The sequence below is a fragment of the Oryx dammah genome, unplaced genomic scaffold (genome assembly GCF_014754425.2).
Source record: "Oryx dammah isolate SB20612 unplaced genomic scaffold, SCBI_Odam_1.1 HiC_scaffold_27, whole genome shotgun sequence".
NCBI lineage: Eukaryota > Metazoa > Chordata > Mammalia > Artiodactyla > Bovidae > Oryx > Oryx dammah.
In genome coordinates, this window is record NW_024070211.1 from 32643757 (window position 1) to 32662533 (window position 18777).

At 35.4% G+C, this 18777-nt stretch overlaps 1 protein-coding gene across 1 annotated transcript in view; it reads left to right on the forward strand.

Annotated features, from left to right (window-relative positions):
• ABCA12 (ATP binding cassette subfamily A member 12) overlaps positions 1–18777 on the forward strand; it is a 203365-nt gene that overhangs the window by 110368 nt on the left and 74220 nt on the right. The window contains exons 12-19 of the mRNA XM_040228568.1: positions 4104–4360; positions 4460–4572; positions 5832–5956; positions 8166–8339; positions 12462–12626; positions 13069–13279; positions 15060–15199; positions 17398–17517. Coding sequence (XP_040084502.1) covers positions 4104–4360; positions 4460–4572; positions 5832–5956; positions 8166–8339; positions 12462–12626; positions 13069–13279; positions 15060–15199; positions 17398–17517 — 1305 coding nt within the window. The remainder of the gene's footprint in view (positions 1–4103; positions 4361–4459; positions 4573–5831; positions 5957–8165; positions 8340–12461; positions 12627–13068; positions 13280–15059; positions 15200–17397; positions 17518–18777) is intronic.

The following is an 18777-nucleotide window of genomic DNA, read 5'->3' on the forward strand; positions in this document are numbered from 1 at the left end:
ATGTGGGATCTATTTCTCCAACTAGAGTGTAAAATCTGATGAAATTGTGCCTTCTGCTTTTTCAAAGTATCACATCTAGCAGGAGCAGGATCTTAAGACCGGACTCACAAATGTGTGAAGAGATGATGGTATTAAAGCAGAGCCCTGGTGATATAATAGTGTTACCAGGGTAATTACTCACTGTAGTTCTCAACTTGCAGAGTAACTGGGAAGCACACAATGTACACTGGGAAATGGAAACAACACATGCTCAATCATTTGCACTAATGTCCTGGGAATGGAGCAAAGGGTAATTTAAAACAGCATCCACATCTGGAGTATTCTGCTCCCCTTGTAGGTTATGTTATGAAAAAAGTTTGAGAAGCCACAGAACGAATAAACTATAATTCTGTTCCTTAGATAGAAAATCTTTTGCCGTTTATAACAAGCATGGTTGCAATTTGCAATTGACAGAACCCATTCATTCCTAGACTATGAGGTCCATAGGAACATGAATAAATGTGTTGTTTTACTGTGTATGCTCAGCACCTGGCATTGAGTCCAACACATGGAAAATATTCAGTACATATCATTGAAAGGATGAAGACAAACTCCTAGAATTTGCCTAGAAACTCCTAGAACAAGATATGTTTTGCTCCCCTGTTTTGTCCTCCCTGGTAATTAGTATCTTGATTGTGATAGTCAGGGCCCACCCTAACTTCTCTACTCATGATATTTCTAAGAAGGTTTAGACCCTCAAAAATGCCAAATGTCTGTCACTCACTGGTAACTTTTTTTCTGTTCTAGCACTGAACTTTCTACTCTTCTTGAGCTTTTGAGTTTTCTCCTCCCTTCATTGTCTGTTTTCTCTCTTCTTTTCAGCCTCTCAGGTAGGAAGGATAACCTCCTGATTGAGAAACTACTCATAAAATGGATATTCCCAACATTTAGCAAAAATACAGATAGCACACTATTTACACTGTAACACTCACATTTTTTAAGAGGCCTTTTTTATTTTTTTCATTCACCTGCTAAGAGCCCAGGAGCATTGCTGTTTCAGCATCTTTATGCATACGATATTTTGAGGTTTGTGCCATCATGTTACTTACAGTTCTGATTCAGATGTGTTAGGAGCTGTAGACAAAAGGGAATTCAATCACAGCTGGACATGGAGTTAGTCATGGGTCATTATTCAAGTTTAGGCTGAGACCTTACTATGTAGGTCAGGGTCTTGATACATAAGACTTTGACAAACCTGTAATCTGGACTTGACACATACTTTTGAAGAAACAATTATAATTCTTTGAATGTATGTTGATAACTAATAAACTATGAGGTTTCTAAAAGTTTAATGCATGTATTATTTTTACAAGAAAGTAGTTGTTCTTCAGCCACTCAGTCATGTTCGAGTCTTTGCAACCCCATGAACTGCAGCACACCAAGCTTCCCTGTCCCACACCATCTCCCGGAGTTTGCTCAAGTTCATGTCCATTGAGTTGGTGATGCTATCCAACCGTCTCATCCTCTGTCATCCTCTTCTCCTCCTGCCTTCAATCTTTCCCAGCATAAGGTCTTTTCCAATGAGTCAGTTCTTTGCATCAGGTGGCCAAAGTATTGGAGCTTCAGCTTTAACATCAGTCCTTCCAGTGAATCTTCAGGGTTGATTTCCTTTAGGACTGACTGGTTTGATCTCCTTAATGTCCGAGGACTATCAAGAGTCTTCTCCAGCACCACAGTTAGAAGGCATCAATTCTTCAGTGCTCAGGCTTTTTATTGTTCAGCTCTTAATGACAAATACTAAACGACCATCATGTTGCTCCTTGGTGGCTGTGCCTCACAGTGCAGGGTGCATTATTAATCCTGAATTAAATCCTTATTTCAGAGGACAAATTCTACTTCAGTAGCAGGGCTAGATTTCCAATTTATCTTTCTATATATGTTGCCTTATCAAGCCAAGATTATTCTGTATGGATGTTTATTGGTTTCTGATACATGTATGTCAAACTTGCAATTAAAAAATATATTTCAGCCTCCACTGAGTAAAGTCATTCAAACTTACTACACCCCTAAAAGCTCAATTAAAAAAATAAATTGAACTCCCAGTATTTATCTTTTTATTTAAGAAATCACCAAAATAAAAGTCACCGGTAGAGAAGTTTGGCTCTATTCATTAAAAGTTTAATCATATCTAATATTTGGAAAATCAAAGGAACAAGTAATAAATATATCATTACATCTGATAAAATGATTGAGTTTGTTGCAGAATGGAAAGTTCTCATAACAATAAGACTACAATTTTAATACAATGAAACCGTTTTATATAGTTCAAACCCAGAAGTCAATTAGATATTAAATAGACCAATGATATTTACTGTCTAAAATGATTTGTGTTTAATTGCTAGTGCCTACATGTAGTTACTATAAATCTCTTATCCAAGACACATCATTGTACCTTTCCCATCTGACATATGCAAAGAAATATTCCTGAACTTTTTCTTGTATCATTTCTGTCAAAATGCAGCTGCTGATTGGAAACTGAGCTGTAATGAATGGCACATATATTTGCTTCTTTAGATGTTGCTCCAAATTATTTCACATCTTAAAATGAATAGCTCTAGGGTTGCTTCTGAGCACAACAGAACTAGCTTTCCCAGAGGCATATGTTTTCCCCTAGGATATACAACTTGGGGATATATCCTCAGAACCCACAGAGCATAGTGAACTGCAAGGAGGAATATACTTGCCTGGGTAGGAAATTAGTTGATTTTCATTTTTCTCCTTTTTTTCTGAGTAAAGGATTTTAGACCCCTTTAAGCATTCCATAGAACAAAAGTTTCCCTCCATAAATAAGAGGATAGAAGATAATGACAGTCAGTAGCAGTGTAGACACTTGAAAAACCAGGTATATACACATCCATATTTTAAAATATGCGTGATTCTCATGCTGCAGTTTTAAAAAGTCTTTTTCTTTGGTCAATTAATTTTTTTAAACTTGTGGTAAAATACATATAACAAAATTTACCACCTTAACCATTTTAACTCTGTAGTTCAGTTGTGTTAAATATATACACATTGTAGAACTCTTAAGCTTGCAAAGAAAAATCCTGTATGCATTAAGTGCCTATTTCTCATTCCCCTCACCCCCTAGTCCCTAGCCCCTGCAATTTTACCTTCTGTTGCTATTAATTTGACTGTGCTCAGTACTTCATATAATGGAATCATTCAGTATGTCTTTTTATGACTGGCTTATTTCACTTAGCATAATGTCCCAAGACTTATCTACATTGTTATATGTGAGAGAATTTCTTGTCTTTTTAAGGCTGGATAGTATTCCATTATATGTGTATACCATATACACATTACACTTATACAACTTATATGTGTTTATCCACTCATCTGTCACTGCACATTGGGTGCTTCCACTCTTGGCTATCATGAATACAAGTGCTATGAACGCGAGTCTACAAATATCTGTTTGAACCCAGCTTTTAATGAATACTTTTGAGTATATTCCTAGAAGCAGAAATGCTCAGTATTATGGTAATTCTATTTCAAATTTTTTGAAGACCCACTGTACTATTTTCTTTTATAGCAGCTACATCATTTTAAATTCCCATCAAGAGTGCACAAGGGTTCTAATTTCTCCATATCCTACTAACATTTGTTATTTTCTGGCTTTATTTACTTGTTTGTTCATTTGTTTGTTTTGATAGTAGCCATCTTGTGAGTGTGAAGAAAACCTTTTTGAAGTTTCAAATCAAATCTACTTTGCTGTCTGCCCTTATGCATAATTTTAAAAATATACTAAAATGTAAAATTAATTTAAGTATTTGTGGTTTAAGTGAGATTAAACTACATTTTTTAAAACCTGTGAATATGTAAGTTATGAATACTGTTGAGAAAGAAGTCTAATAGGTTCAAAAGTTTTATAAAACTTCTTGAGAACAATAAACTCAAATGACAGAAAACAGTGCTTTGTGGTAAAGCTGTTGCCACATGCCAACTAACTAAACACATAAGCAAAATGTTTTTAGGAACTAAATCAATTTTAGTTGCTTATTATCAAGAACTAAATATTTAGAATAATGTCACTAATATTTCCCACTCTTTCCCCCTCTGGAAAGCTGTCTCAGCTTCGAAACTTGACCAAGCTTCTCTGTGAACCTGAAACTTTCCGTTCAATAGAGGAAATGTGCCAGCTCTCCAGTATGGACTTTGGGAACCTATGTGAAGAGAGTGCGTTTCATGTGCAGCTGCTGGAAGCAGCAGAGCTTGGCACCGAAATAGCCTCCAGCTTACTGTATCACGACAATGTTCTGTCTGAGAAACTGAGGGATTTGCTTTCTGGGGATCCAAGCAAAATTAATTTAGATATGGATTGGTGAGTTTTTCTTATTGTCTTCTTCCTTGGCAAAATCTCTTCTCAAATAATTACTGATATTCCTAGCTCAATTTCTCTTCCTCTTCTGCTTTGTTTCAGGTTTCTAGAACAGGCATTGCAAATGAATTACTTGGAAAATATCACACGGTTAATGCCAACCATAGAAGCCATGCTGCATGTCAATAACAGTGCAGACACCTTTGAAAAACCAGGTGTTTCCCCATCCATATTTTAACTGCTGTCTTATTAGAATGTGTGTGATTCTCTTGCTACAGTTTAGGAAAGGCTATTTTATTTTTTTTTAAATATAAATTCATAGGAAAGGCTATTTTAAAGTTCCTAATGAAAGCTACTTTGTATCTGCCCTTAAACATGAGGCACCTGAAGCTTTCAAATATGGTCACTTGTCTAAAATAAACACAGAGCAAGCCAGCAGAGAATGAAAGAGCGAAATTTTATTTCATAGCAAAATGTCTTCAAAAATTTAACTAGTTAGACCATTCACCTTTTATTTCTCTCATATATTAAAGTGCATTAAATAGTAGGTTGCAAGAGCAAGGATGAAATTTATTTACTTCTGTGAGAAAATCTGATTTTAAAAATAAAAATGCACTGCTATCTACAGAAATATTGATTCAGAAACTCCTATTAGTATTCTGAGCATGACGCATCATGCAATACATTTCTTCTTTGCATAATACCTCAGTACTGAAAAGAAGGACATTCAGAATTTTGGACAACAGGCAGCCACAAAGTTGGAAGGGCACTAAGTCCAAAAATAAAGAAGGTATATTTGCATGAGGGATACTTCATAAAGAAACTGAAAAGGCATTTACAAAGTGGAGATCACAATCTCCTAAAATAAAGTCAAAATATCGTTTGTTATTCATCAAATGACCCAGATGTGAAATGATTTTAATAACTATTCTAAAAGAGAAGTTAAACACATTCTATTTGAAAATTGAAATAATGATTGTGAAAACCCTTTATAAAAGAAGGTGCTGGGCAAAGTTAAGAAAAAAATGCACTGTGGCATTATGTTTCAGATTTAGCACATTTTGTCCCTAGCTGACAATACTATGTGATCTGAGGTGAAAAAGCATCTTGAATTTGTGTGATGTTTTAAATCAAATAGAGAGATATATATTTAGCAAATTGTGTGATCAAAGTCTGCAAGGAAACCATATTTTCTTTGAATCAACCTTGCGTTGTACACATTTAAGGAAAATTTATAATCCAGAGCAATATGTTACCTTGGGTTAATGATATCATAACAGGAATAAGTCTAAATCAGATAGAAATAGATCCTAAAGATGCAAAGTTTGCCAAAACTGAGAGACATCTGTTCCTGAAACAAGGCTTATATGTTGAATATATATTTTAGTCTAGAAGCTTTCTTTATACTAGAATGACTAAAAAGAATTACATTGCAATCCACATGTGAGTTTTGTTTTGTTTTATTTTCTTGCAGGCCAGTTAATAGAAATGTTTAAAAATGTTGATGAGCTGAAAGAAGAACTGAGGAGAGTAACAGGAATGTCCAATCAGAGTATCAACAATTTGCTGGCCATTCCCATCCCTGACAACAGAGCTGAGGTGGGATGGAATATGTTTGTACTTACATCCAGGTTTTTAAAAGTTTAAATAGCTTTTAGTATTTGTTGAGCACTTATCAGTAAAACCTGGAGAAGCTGAATGCAAATCTGGTGAATCTTCCATACAAATGATAAAATTAGAAGCCTAATTCTTAGGTGAAAATAGAAGGCAAAGTCCTGAAGCAAGAACATTACCACTGTCTGTTCCTTCCCCTCTACTTTTCCTTCCCCTTCCTTTGCCCTCTTTGTCTTCCCTTTATCTTCACCCCCAGATGCTTTTCTTAAATAAGTGGTGCCATCAGTAATTCTTTCGGTTCACAATCACAATCACATTAGCTGAGGTCAATTTTCACATTTTATTATGATGATATCAAAGCAAGTTTCAGTAATGTAACCAGGGGGAAAAAGGAAGACCATTTACAGTTTGGTGAAACTAAAGTAAAAATGAATACTCTTTTTTTTTTAAATCTCTGAGATAAGACTGAGTATATAAATAGATATGGTTGTGACAACTCTGGATAAGTTTGTAGGTATTCCAAACGTATTTTGCTGTGAAAATGAGTAATGGCATTTCCTCATAGGCTGATAATAGGGTTTTCCATTTGAAATGTTTTATCTTTTATCCCTTTTCCAAGTTCATTGTCTGAAAGTGTCATAGAAATTTTCCAAAAGAACTGCAGAGCTTAAGACCTCATCCATTCAAAACTTACATGTGACAGAGTGTGTCATTTCTAAACACAACCCAGTTATTCTACAATATGGGATAAAGTTTTTAAAATCCTTTAAGGCTGACTTTGGAATATTTATGTTTAGTTGTGTCATTTTAATTGGTTCCCCCAGACAAAAATTAAAACTGCTTTACCTTCTCTTTTCTTCCTCTAGTTCTAACGATTAATATTTCTTTACCTTTACCCCTTGATTTCACCTTTCACTCATAAGATCCTAAAAGATCTAATTTCAGAAATCACATTTTTGGCTTCTGAAGAACAGGTTCAGTTTAGTAAATAAAAGCAGGTAGACAAGAGAGCATACATTCATATTACTTTTAAAAGGAAAGAGAGAAAATTTTCTATATTCTTGAATTTCATAAACATTTTGTTTACTTCACCTCGGTGGAAATAGAAATGACATCTTAAAGTTCCTGTAGTCACATGTCACTTTCCAAACAAGATTTACTGTCCAGGATTCACACTATTGTGTGATTCTAGATTTTTTTTTCTTCACCATTCACCTCTGGACCCCAGAGTTTACTGGGTAAGATTATAACTTCAAGTGATTATGTAAATGAAATGCAACTTAAATAAAGCAAGAATAAAATTTTAAGGCAGCAAGTTTTAAACTGGTAATTTTCCCAAACTTAATCCAAACCAATTTTCTTTCTGATACCACTATTTACCAAGTCTTTCAAGCAAGAAATCTTGGAATCACTATGGATTTCTTCTGTCTCTTTTCCCATGATATTTCTTAAGCTTTCCAGTGAACTATGTACTCTTTAAGGACTTCCCTCATAGCTCAGTTGGTCAAGAATCTGCCTGCAATGCAAAAACCCTGGTTAGATTCCTGGGTCAGGATGATCCGCTGGAGAAGGGATAGTCTACCAACTCCAGTATTCTTGGGTTTCCCTAGTGGCTCAGCTGGTAAAGAATCGGCCTGCATTGTGGGAGACCTGGGTTCGATCCCTGGGTTGGGAAGATCCTTTGAAGAAGGGAATGGCTACCCACTCCGGTATTCTGGCCTGGAAAATTCCATGGACTCTATAGTTCATGGGGTTGCAAAGGGTCGGAGCAAGCTTCACTTTCACTTTCATGTACCCTCTATGGGCTTCCCAGATAGCACAGTGGTAAAGAATCCCCCTGCCAATGCAGGATACATGAGACTTGGGTTTGATCTCAGGGTTGGGGAGAACCCCTGAAGTAAGAAATAGCAATCCACTTCAGTATTCTTGCCTGGAAAATTCCATGGAGAGAGGAGCCTGCGGGCTACCGTCCATGGGGTCTCAAACAGTTGGACATGACTGAGTGACTGAACACACACATGGACTCTTTATAGGACTATTGATAGCAATTAGTGTTTTAGACAAAAAATTATTTGATATTTAAGGCTAATTTGTCCTATTTTTAAATGAAGTCTAAAAGTATAAGAAAACTCCAAGTGGACAGGTGGCTTGAAAGGATTCAGAGCTAAAGTATTTTTCTTCTTCCAATTTGCAGATTATTTCTAGTGTGTTCTGGCTGCATTCTTGTGATGGTAATATGACCAATCCCAAATTGGAAGATGCAATGAAGGAATTCTGCATCATGCCTCTTCCAGAGAGATCCCGTCTATCTTACCTCATTGGACTTACATTTCTGCACTACTTAGACGTTTACAACTTCACATACAAGGCAAGTTACTGTGGATGAAATGCTTTTAAATTTATTGTTTAGTATAAAAATATTTGATTATACCTGTATGCTCTCTGATACTATAAGGAATGCAATCTATTTATGCAGCTTTTGGAATTAAAGCTTTTAGAGCTAAATTGAACCTAATTTTAGAGTTATGTGGAACCTTAGAGATCATATATTGCAAATTTGCATGTTTAATAGATGAGGAAATTAATCTTATGGCCTTATTAACTCTCAATTTGTATATTCAAGACCAGGAATTAAACTTAATATACACTAGACAATGAAATACAAATGTTACAGTAACTTTTTTTTAAGTGAATAAGCATTAATTTGATAGGATAAAAATAAAGATTAAAACAAAGTTTTCTTTTCAAGTGAAAGAATTGAGGGATTTTTTTTGTATTATAAAAAAATTTTTTTGTCTTACCTTCATTAGATTTAGAAAGAAACTATCATTATTTATCCAGTTCAGTTCAGTTCAGTTCAGTCGCTCAGTCGTGTCCGACTTTTTGCGACCCCATGAATCGCAGCATGCCAGGCCTCCCTGTCCATCACCAACTCCCAGAGTTCACTCAGACTCACGTCCATCGACTCAGTGATGCCATCCAGCCATCTCATCCTCTGTCATCCCCTTCTCCTCCTGCCCCCAATCCCTACCAGCATCAGAGTCTTTTCCAATGAGTCAACTCTTTGCATGAGGTGGCCAAAGTACTGGAGTTTCAGCTTTAGCATCATTCCTTCCAAAGAAATCCCAGGGCTGATCTCCTTCAGAATGGACTGGTTGGATCTCCTTGCAGTCCAAGGGACTCTCAAGAGTCTTCTCCAACACCACAGTTCAAAAGCATCAATTCTTCAGTGCTCAGCCTTCTTCACAGTCCAACTCTCACATCCATACATGACTACTGGAAAAACCACAGCCTTGACTAGACGGACCTTAGTTGGCAAAGTAATGTCTCTGCTTTTCAATATGCTATCTAGGTTGGTCATAACTTTTCTTCCAAGGAGTAAGCATCTTTTAATTTCATGGCTGCAGTCACCATCTGCAGTGATTTTGGAGCCCGGAAAAATAAAGTGTGACACTGTTTCCACTGTTTCCCCATCTATTTGCCATGAAGTGATGGGACCAGATGCCATGATCTTCATTTTCTGAATATTGAGCTTTAAGCCAACTTTTTCACTCTCCACTTTCACTTTCATCAAAAGGCTTTTGAGTTCCTCTTCACTTTCTACCATAAGGGTGGTGTCATCTGCATATCTGAGGTTATTGATATTTCTCCCGGCAATCTTGATTCCAGCTTGTGTTTCTTCCAGTCCAGCGTTTCTCATGATGTACTCTGCATATATCCAGTTGAACTAAACAAGTTGTCATTATTAGAGCTGTAAAGTCAGCAGTAACTCCATCTTGCAATAAATAGATGCTTAAGTACATAGTGAATAAAAAACTGAAATAAAAATGTAAACATAAGAAAATTAAATACCTATATTCACTCAAATCTCTACTAGGTCAAAATTATTTACATGTTATTAAAAACACTGAAAAAACGTTTTCTCATTAAAAAAAAATCAGAAGCAACACAGCAGACTTGTGTTATTGAAACATTGTAGCAAAGGAGATGAAGACTTTTTAGGACTAGTTGTAAATATCCTGTTCCAGGTCATCATTATCCTAGTTTATATTCTGCAGTGACCTCCTAACTGATCTCCTTGCCTCTGTGCTTGTTCCCACCACTCCAACCCCACCCTACTACTCCCTAAGCAGCAAAAGCAATTCTTTTACAACTTGAATCAGATTATGTCATTCCTCTGTTCAGCACCTCCCTTGGCTCCTCATTTTATTCCAGTAACCCTCGATTCCTGCAGGGGCCCCAGAGTCTGCACATCCTCTCCTTGTTTCTCAAATCCTATTTCCTGTGTGGCTACTCCCTGGGTCCAGGGCTGCTGCATAGGACCATTCTAGGAGGTGTCCTTCCTGTGATTTCCAGAACTATGTGTCTTTATTCAACATTGACCTCAATAAGGTACCATGAGAGTCCTGTTTAAAATGCAACCAACCTCATCGACAGCACTCTCAAACCTCCTTTCCTTGATCTGTTCGTTTTCTATTGCACCTCCAGCATACTATATATTCTATTTAAAATTCACTTTTGTTTATTTTCTGTCTGTCTCTGTTTGGCTATAAGCTCCATAAGGGCCTCTTTGTTCCTGAAACGTTTCAAATACCAAAAACAGTGCCTGGCCCATAGAAGAACTTAACAAATACCCATTAACTAAACAATAGTTATTTTACATAAACTATGAAACATATGGCTTCCCAGGTGGCGCAGTGGTAAAGAATCCACCTGCCAATGCAGGAGAAGCAAAAAATGCAGTTTCAAACCCTGGGTCAGGAAGATACCCTGGAGTAGGAAATGACAACACACTCCAGTATTCTTGCCTGGAAAATTCCATGGCCAGAGGAGCCTGGTTTGCTACAGCCTAGGGAATCACAAAGAGTTGGCTATGACTGAGCATGAACATGACTTAAAATGCAGAAAAACTACAATTATTAAGTTTTTCATCTAAAATTTTAATATTTATCTTACAATATTTCTGCAGTGCATATATCAAACTATTTCTTATTGAGCATAGTAATTAAATATGTGCATTTTACAAGCAGAAGACCATTCCTAGTTCTTTCAGGAACTGCAAATAAAAATAATGAAAAATTTCTCATCATTAGTCAATTTATTTCAAATTAATGTAGAATGCCTAGAATTTTAGCAGAACTGGAAGAAAAATAATGAATCTGATTGCAGTTAATAGCTGTGTTATAGAGACAGCTCTGTCTTTGTAACATTTTTTCAACTGAATCTTGTGCTCAGAATAGTGGTCTTTGACCCCCTTGTACATGCCACCAGCTTTCCCTCTTCAGGAACTTCACAGATCTTTACCCCTCTACTACGTATGTCTCCTTATTCTTCCTATGGTTTGTTCATTCTCTCCTTTGTGGTGTCATCTTGGAAAGACTTCTTTTGATTTCTCAGCTAAACTCCATACCTTCTCATATTACCCAGCCTTTTATTCATTGATTTGTCTCATTTGTTCCTCCTATTAATACAAAACTCCCTGAGTGAAAGGATGATGCCAGTTTGGGCACTGCTATATCCATCACCTCACCCAGTGCTGGGAACATAACAGGCACTCAGTTAATGTTTGTTGAATAAAGGAGTGAATGAGAGTATAAAATGTACACTAAAAAAATAATTTCAGTGTTTTTTTTTTCCTGCAACAGAAATGCATTGTGGGATTATGATTAAGCCTGATAAATCATGTGAGCTTTTTGACAGAGCTTTTCTGATTTTAAGGAGCAATTGTGATTTTTGAATAATAGTGTATATGAAGAATTATGTAATTGACATTTGCCTTTCTAACTTTTAAAATCACTTATTTTTGGCACATTTATTGAGGTATAATTTATGTATTATAAAATTCACCCACTGTAAGGGTACAGTTTAATGCGTTTTTTTTTAAGCCAATTATAGAATTGTGCAACTGTTACCACAATATGATTTTATAACAATCCCAAACGCAATTTTCAACACAAAAAGACGCTTTCTACCCATTTACAGTCATCTCATTCTGACCTCTAGCATAGGCACCGCCTAATCTATTTTATGTCTCCATAAATTTGTCATTTTTAGACATTTTATTTAAATTGAATCATACAATTTGTGGGTTTTATATCTAGCTTTTTTCACTTAGTATAATGTTTTGAGTTTCATACATGTTGTAACATGTCAGTGTGTAATTTCTTTCTTTTGTCAAATAGTTTTCCAGTTTACAGATATACATTTTGTTTATCCATTCATTTGAATTGTTTCCACTTGTTGGCTATTCTAAATAATGCTGCCATAGCCATTCCCATACAAATCTTTGTGTGGACATATTTTTTAAATTTCTGTTGGGTAAATATCTAGGAATCAAATTGTTGGTTGTATGGTAAATTTATGTTTATTTAGTAAGCTTCCAAAATATTTTACAAAATGACTGTATCTTTTGCTATTTTCACCAACAGTGTGGGAGGGTTCCAGCTTCTCCACAAAAAAAATCATTTCTTTTCTTTTTTGTTCCTGTTAGGTATTTTTCCCTAGGGAAAATCAAAAGCCAATAGAAAAGATGATAGAACTCTTCATAAGGCTAAAAGAGATCCTCAATCAGATGGCTTCGGGCACACGACCGCTGCTAGACAAAATGAGATCCCTGAAACAAATGCATCTGCCCAGAAGTTTTCCACTAACACAGGTAGAAAACTCACCCAGTTATGTTCTTGCTGGAAAATTCCTTTTGTCATCTTAACTTTTGCTGCTGCTGCTGCTAAGTCATTTCAGTTGTGTCCAACTTTGTGCGACCCCATAGACGGCAGCCCACCAGGCTCCTCTGTCCCTGGGATTCTCCAGGGAAGAATACCGGAGTGGGTCTTAACTTTTGAGATTAGTTATAATACATTCAACTACAGATAGAGTACATTGTTCAAAGTCACTTACAGAAAAATTCTTCTACTATGGCAAAAGTTTTGCCACTTGAATTGGAGAAGTTTAGCATTCTGCATTTACATTTGGGATACTATTTTAAAGAAACTGTGGAATTGAAAGAATTCTCCAAACATTATCAGGTTTTCAATATTGATTTCAATAGCATTTATAGCTCATATAATGTTAATAAATCATGTATTTTTATCTCACAGGCAATGTACAGAAACAACCGGATAAACACTCCCCAAGGATCATTTAGTACCATTTCCCAAGCACTGTGTTCCCAAGGAATTACCACTGAATATTTAGTTGCCTTGCTGCCCTCTTCTCAGAGGCAGAAAGGCAATCACACTAAAGACTTTTTAACTCATAAATTAAGTAAAGAGCAAATTGCTGCAAAGTATGGAATTCCCTTACATGCCAGTGAGTATACTTCAAAATCAGCATGATAATATCACCTCTTAACATTGTCTACTAAATCTTAGTCTTTTTTTATTGGCTGTATACCCTCTGTTGTACAATATATCCTTGTATCTTATTTTATACATAGTAGTTTGTGCCTGTTAGTACCCTACACCATCTTGTCTCTTCTTCCTTCTCTCTCCACTGGTAACCACCACTTTGTTTTCTATAGCTGTGAGTCTGTTTCTTTTTTGTTATATTCACTATTTTGTTGTGGTTTTTGGTTTTCACATATAAATGATATACAATATTTGTCTTTGTCTGACATTTCACTTAGTATAATGTCCTCCAAGTCCACCCACGTTATTGCGAATGGCAAAATTTCGTTCTTTTTTACAACTAAAATTCCATTGTGTATATATATACACCACATCTTTACCCATTCATCTGTTGATGGACACTTAGGTTGTATCCATATGTTGGTAAATGTAAAAAATGTCTTTATGAACATTGGGGTGCATGTATCATTTTAAATTAGTGTTTTGGTTATTTTGGGTATATACCCAGAAGTAGAAGTGTTGAGTCATAGAGTAGTTTTCTTTTTAGTTTCTTGAGAAAAACTCCATAATGTTTTCCACAGTGGCTGTAACAATTTACATTCCCACCAATAGTGTGCCAGGGTTCCCTTTTCTGCACACCCTTGCCATCATTTGTTATTTGTGTTCTTTTTGATGATGGCCATTATTACAGGTGTGAGGTGATATCTCATTGTAGTTTTGATTCCTAATTAGCAATGTTGAACATCATTTCATGTGCCTATTGGCCCTCTGCATTTCCTTTTTGGAAAAATGACTATTCAGGTTTTCTCCCCATTTTTAATTTTTTTTTAAAATGGTGAATTGTAATCTTAGCATTTTATTTTAAATGAAGCATTAATTTTCCCAAAGAAAACATTCATATAGCACTTGCCACCCATCAAGCATGTTCTGCATATCAACTCATTCAGTCTTCACAAGAACCCTATGAGGTAGGTGCTACTATAGCTGCAACTTAGCAAGAGAAATGAGGCACAAAGTAATTGAGTAACCTGGCCATGGTTGCCCAACATGAAAACATCAAAGCTATGATTTGAACCCAGGCAATCTGTCGCACAGTCTAGCTTCTTAACCACTACACCTTGCCAGTGAATGATACAATAACATGCCTTAAATCTGCTCAGCATTTTTTCTTAACTTTTTAAAATTAGAACTTTGTCTCACACATAAAAGAGTTTCATGACTGTAGGAGAACCACAAACGTTCAGTGGCACATCAAAGCTGTTTATTTGATCTATAAGCTTTGAGATGTGAAATATGATCAGCTGAGTTCTTCCAAGCAATATGGGGTGTTTAGTAGAGCAATTGGATTGACACATTTATACATCTTTTTATTCATCCAGCAAACATTTATTGGACAGCTCTTATGTATCTGTTGTAATAGCAGAATTTTGTATATTTTGTAAAATTAAGTGAAGAAGATCTGTTGGAAAACATTCTGAAATGTGGTTTTCAACCTTTCTAACCTTTCCTCTTGGCAAAATGCCATCACTTATAATGCACTTTCTTGTTAGATTAAACTTACACCCAAAAAGGATGTGTTACTACGCTTTCTTACTTTGATACCAGATGCCTTGTATTTGCTGATAGCAAAGGACATACAAGACATGTATTTTGGGGTGTTGTAGCAATAATTTTTGTCAATTTACCATAAATAAATTTTAAATATATATATTAAATTATTTTATTGTGCTTTCTTTTTCCAGCACCATTTTGCTTTTCCCTTTATAAGGACATCATTAATATGCCTGCTGGACCGGTGATTTGGGCTTTCTTGAAACCCATGTTGTTGGGAAAGATTTTATATGCACCATACACTCCCGTCACAAAGGCAATAATGGAAAAGGTTTGACCATTAATACTCAAAGTTTCTATCTTAAGTATTAAGATGATTTTTAAAGTAGTCAGCTTCCAAATTTACTCTAGTTGGCTCAGATATTTTTCTAGCCTATGTACTGTTTACCTTTGGCTTTCTGCAACTCTTAATTCTCAACCTCTGCCCTGTATATGTGTAACGATGTAGATTGGATAGTAGCTCCTTGAAGAGAAATGAACCATGCTGACACTTGAGAATGAGGTTAGTTGTAGCATGACATCAGACTTTTCAATTTATCACTCAAAGCAGGAAATTTTTCTACAGCTGGCATCTAACTTTCAAAGTGTGTAAAAATAATGGCACTAGAAAAAATAATATTGGGCATATATAGCTAGTTTGAACAAAAACAATTGCTAAATTATAGCAATTCATATAGGCTTCATATTTGGCTATACAATTTAACATCCTATAATTATATACAAGATAGATGTTGAGAAAGACAGCATTATTAACTAACTATACTTATCAACTACATAGTATAGCCATAATAGCCTTTTTCTCTCATTCTTAAAGTTGACATTAGTGATTTGAATTATAAACTTGATGCTTTCAAAATGATAAGAGTGAAGGTGAAAAAATTATACTTTATCATTACTTGGTCATTAGACTATAGTTTATGTAAATATAAATTACTTTTAGGTCTATATAAAAATAGACATGAAGTCATCACTGATTTCTGGAATGATCTTTGCTTTTACTATCTGTGTTTTAATATCTTATTTGCTTTATTGGCTGCACACTTCTCCATAATTTTACACAAATGAAGTCATTAAATGCTTATTTTCTAAAGGTAGTGTTTTTTGTTTTGCTTGCCTCTTATCTTTTTCTCCTTGCTTGACCCTGCTCTTCCTTTCATGTAAACTAATGAGATGCTTGGGGCTGGTGCACGGGGATGATCCAGAGAGATGATATGGGGTGGGAGGGGGGAGAGGGGTTCATGATTGAGAACTCATGTACACCCGTGGTGGATTCATGTTAATGTATGGCAAAACCAATACAGTATTGTAAAGTAAAATAAAGTAAAAATAAAAATTAAAAACAAAAGAATGCTAACTTTCAAAGATGTGGCTTTTGATAATTTATGTACATTCCTCTAATCCTTTATATATTATTATACTGTATGCATTAATATGCAGAATGGTCACTGTTTTCATTATTAAAATAAGGCTTCATTATAATACTTTTCTACATATTACTTTAGTCACACAGCAATACCTTGTGGAAATTCTTCCAATTCAGTAGATATAGTTTATTCATTCTTTTTGAAGACTGAACATTTTTTCATACTCAGTCAGTTCTCAATTTTTGGACATTCTTTTTGTTTCTAGTGTTTACTTTTGTTCTTATTGTTCATGTAAATAATGTGGCAATAAATACTTTGTGTATATAACTTTACACAGTGATATTTTTATTTCACTGAGGTGAATGTTCAAGATTGAGGGACTGAAGAATATTGTATTCTATTTTAATGACTGTCATTAGATTGCTTTCCAGAAAAAGCTATACCCATCCCTTTCCGTCAGCATTACATGAAAGCATCCGTCTTTTTTTTTTTTTTATCTTTCGTATTCCATGTTACCTTCTTTTTTTTTGAATTTATTTTTTATTTTACTTTACAATTCTGTATTGGTTTTGCCATACATTGACATGAATCCATGATGGGTGTACATGCGTTCCCAAACATGAACCCCCCTCCCACCCCCCTCCCCACTGATGAGATGGATGAAGCTGGAGCCGATTATACAGAGTGAAGTAAGCCAGAAAGAAAAACACCAATACAGTATACTAACACGTATATATGGAATTTAGAAAGAAAGCATCTGTCTTCTTATATCCTTGAACTAGAATGTTTCTCTAGTAGTAAGGTTAAATGTACCATTGGAAAAAGTGGGCAACTTGTGAGAATCCCAGAAGATGTACTTTCCTTTCAGCTATACATTTTCAGTGGACATGAAGTAAACCTTAAATTTTCCAGAATTTTTTTTGTGTAACCTTGACCCTATAAAACCTGCCACTTAAAATATTTTGACCATGTGGGAAATTTCTGACAATGCTTTACTAACTCTACTTTTTAGAACTGTTTCTTAGAGTTATATAACAAAACAACCTTGAGATATCTTTTAGAAATACCAATGGGCCAGATTTATTTCTGTTTCTTTGTCTTTTAGTCTAATGTAACCCTCAGGCAGTTGGCAGAATTAAGAGAAAAATCTCAAGAGTGGATGGATAAGTCACCACTTTTCATGAATTCCTTCCAACTATTAAACCAGACGATTCCAATGCTCCAGGTAGGAGACAGTTCTGTCATTCCCTTTCGTATGGACTATAATTCTTTGAGATTTGAATCACCTTCATTAGGAGAATGAGCAGTTAGTAATATAGAGTCCATATTCAACAGATTAAAATTGCCTCTCCTCCAGACAGCATGTGTGAGACACGATAACAGTTCTGTCAGTCATGTTTGTAACCTTCCTCACCTCTTATACCACAGTTTCTCTGTATGTAATCCAGAGATAGATCATTTTACAACTTAATTCTGACACACACCTAGTGATTTAAATCTATTTTCCAAAACTAAAATGCCACAAAATCTACTTAAAATATGCTTATTTTATTTCTCTAAATTATGTTTTGCTATTTTAACTGAACCAGAATTTCTAAAGTACTGATATTCTGAAGAAGAATGTTAAATTTGAGGAGTTCTTTGGTTGAAATATTTGACAAAGCACCTCAAATACAACACACACTAGTTGAAAAGTATCACCTCAATTCTCATAAAAGATGCAGAATTCTCTGAAAAGGATGCAAGTAGTGTTGGGAAATGTTCCAATCACCAAGAGAGCTATTGGCAGCTAAATATCAGGCTAGTGATAAAGAACCCACTTGCCAGTGCAGGAGACATAAGAGATGTGGGTTCAATCACTAGATCGGGAAGATGCCCTGGAGGAGGGCATGGGAACCCACTCCAGTATTCTTGCCTGGAGAATCCCATGGACAGAGGAGCCTGGTGGGCTACAGTCCATAATGTTGCAGAGAGTCGGACATGACTGAAGCAACTTAGTATGTATGCACAAACATCAGGCAGCAGAGTTAGACCCATTATCAATGGGAGAAGAGAACATTTTCAGGAATGGTGACAACTTAGGAACTTCAAAATAGTACCGATTGCATATTTAAAGAATTGATAGAGGCCCTAAAATTGATTTTAAAATTGATTTAGCCCTGGAAGATTTTTGCAACAGCAACAACAACAAAAAAATGCCCTTCTTTATAATCATGGCTCAAAAAGTTAAACATAGAACAAAGAATTTGTGTCATACAACTTTGGTAAAAATGTTATACCCAAAAGATGTTTTACCCAGTCTTTGTTTTGCCTGATAATTAGTCATAATTACAATTACAACCTAAATTTTATTAGAAATATAACTCTAATTTCTAAATAGATTTTTAGCACATTAATTGAAGTGAAGTGAAAGTCATTCAGTTGTGTCTGACTCTTTGCAGCCCCTAGGATGGTCCATGGAATTCTCCAGGCCACAATACTGGAG